General features: G+C 55.6%; 1 protein-coding gene across 1 annotated transcript in view; it reads left to right on the top strand.

The window, feature by feature from the left end:
• Positions 1-674: 674 nt before the first annotated feature.
• Positions 675-988, top strand: part of EMH_0092780 (uncharacterized protein) — a gene marked incomplete at both ends in the record, with an annotated part of 1,266 nt that continues 952 nt past the window's right edge. Inside the window, one exon of the mRNA XM_013501898.1 lies at positions 675-765. Within this exon, the coding sequence (XP_013357352.1) occupies positions 675-765 (91 nt within the window). The remainder of the gene's footprint in view (positions 766-988) is intronic.

The following is a 988-nucleotide window of genomic DNA, read 5'->3' as shown; positions in this document are numbered from 1 at the left end:
GGTTGTTGTGCTGCTGCTGCTGCTGCTGCTGGTTGTGGTGGTTCTGGTGATGGTTTATATGGGGGGGTTTAATGGATAGGCTTATAGCCAGGTCTAGGTCTTCGGTACAAAGGGTTATACATAAACATATAGGTGAGCTGCTGCTGCTGCTGCTGCTGCTGGTATTCTTGCTGCTGCTGCTGCTGCTGCTGCTGCTTGTTGTGCTCGTTGTGGTGGTTCTGGTGATGGTTTATATGGGGGGGGTTTAATGGATAGGCTTATTGCGAGGTCTTTAGTGCAAAGGGTTATACATATAGGTGAGGAGTTGCTGCTGCTGCTGGTGGTTGTTGTGATGCTGCTGCTGCTGCTGCTGCTGCTGTTGCTGCTGTTGCTGCTTGTGGTGTTTGTGGTGGTGGTTTTGGTTTGGTGGTTGCGGCGAGATTGAGGTCATCAGTAGAGGTGCTGTTCTTGCTGCTGCTGCTGCTGTTCTTGCTGCTGCTGCTGCTGCTGCTGCTGCTGCTGCTGCTGCTGGGTTTGGCGGTGGCGGTAAGTACAGAGGGTCATACATATAGGTGGTGCTGCTGCAGCAGCTGCTGCTGCAGCAGCTGCTGCTGCAGCTGCTGCTGCAGCTGCTGCAGCAGCAGCAGCTGCTGCTGCAGGGGCTGCTGATGTTTCGGGGGCTGGTTGTGACGAGTATGGTGATGGTGATGCTGCTGCTGCTGCTGCTGCTGCTGCTGGGGATGGGTGTGGGTGTGGGCCTGCTGCTGGGGGTTGGTGTTGCTGATGGTGGGGTTGCTGCTGTTCGAGCTGCTGTTGCTGCTGCTGCTGCTGCTGTTACTATTGTTGCTATTGCTGCTTTTGTTGCTGCTGCTGCTGCTGCCGCTGTTGAAATTGCTGCTGCTGCTGCTTCCGCCGCTGCTGCTGCTGCTGCTGCTGCTGCTGTTACATATGCTGCTGCTGCTGCTGCTGCTGTTACATCTGCTGCTGTTACATCTGCTGCTGCTGCTGT

This window comes from Eimeria mitis, genomic scaffold, assembly GCF_000499745.2.
Source record: "Eimeria mitis Houghton genomic scaffold, Emh_scaff7826, whole genome shotgun sequence".
NCBI lineage: Eukaryota > Apicomplexa > Conoidasida > Eucoccidiorida > Eimeriidae > Eimeria > Eimeria mitis.
The sequence above is the reverse complement of the archived record's forward strand: the minus strand, read 5'-3'. Positions and strand labels throughout refer to the sequence as shown.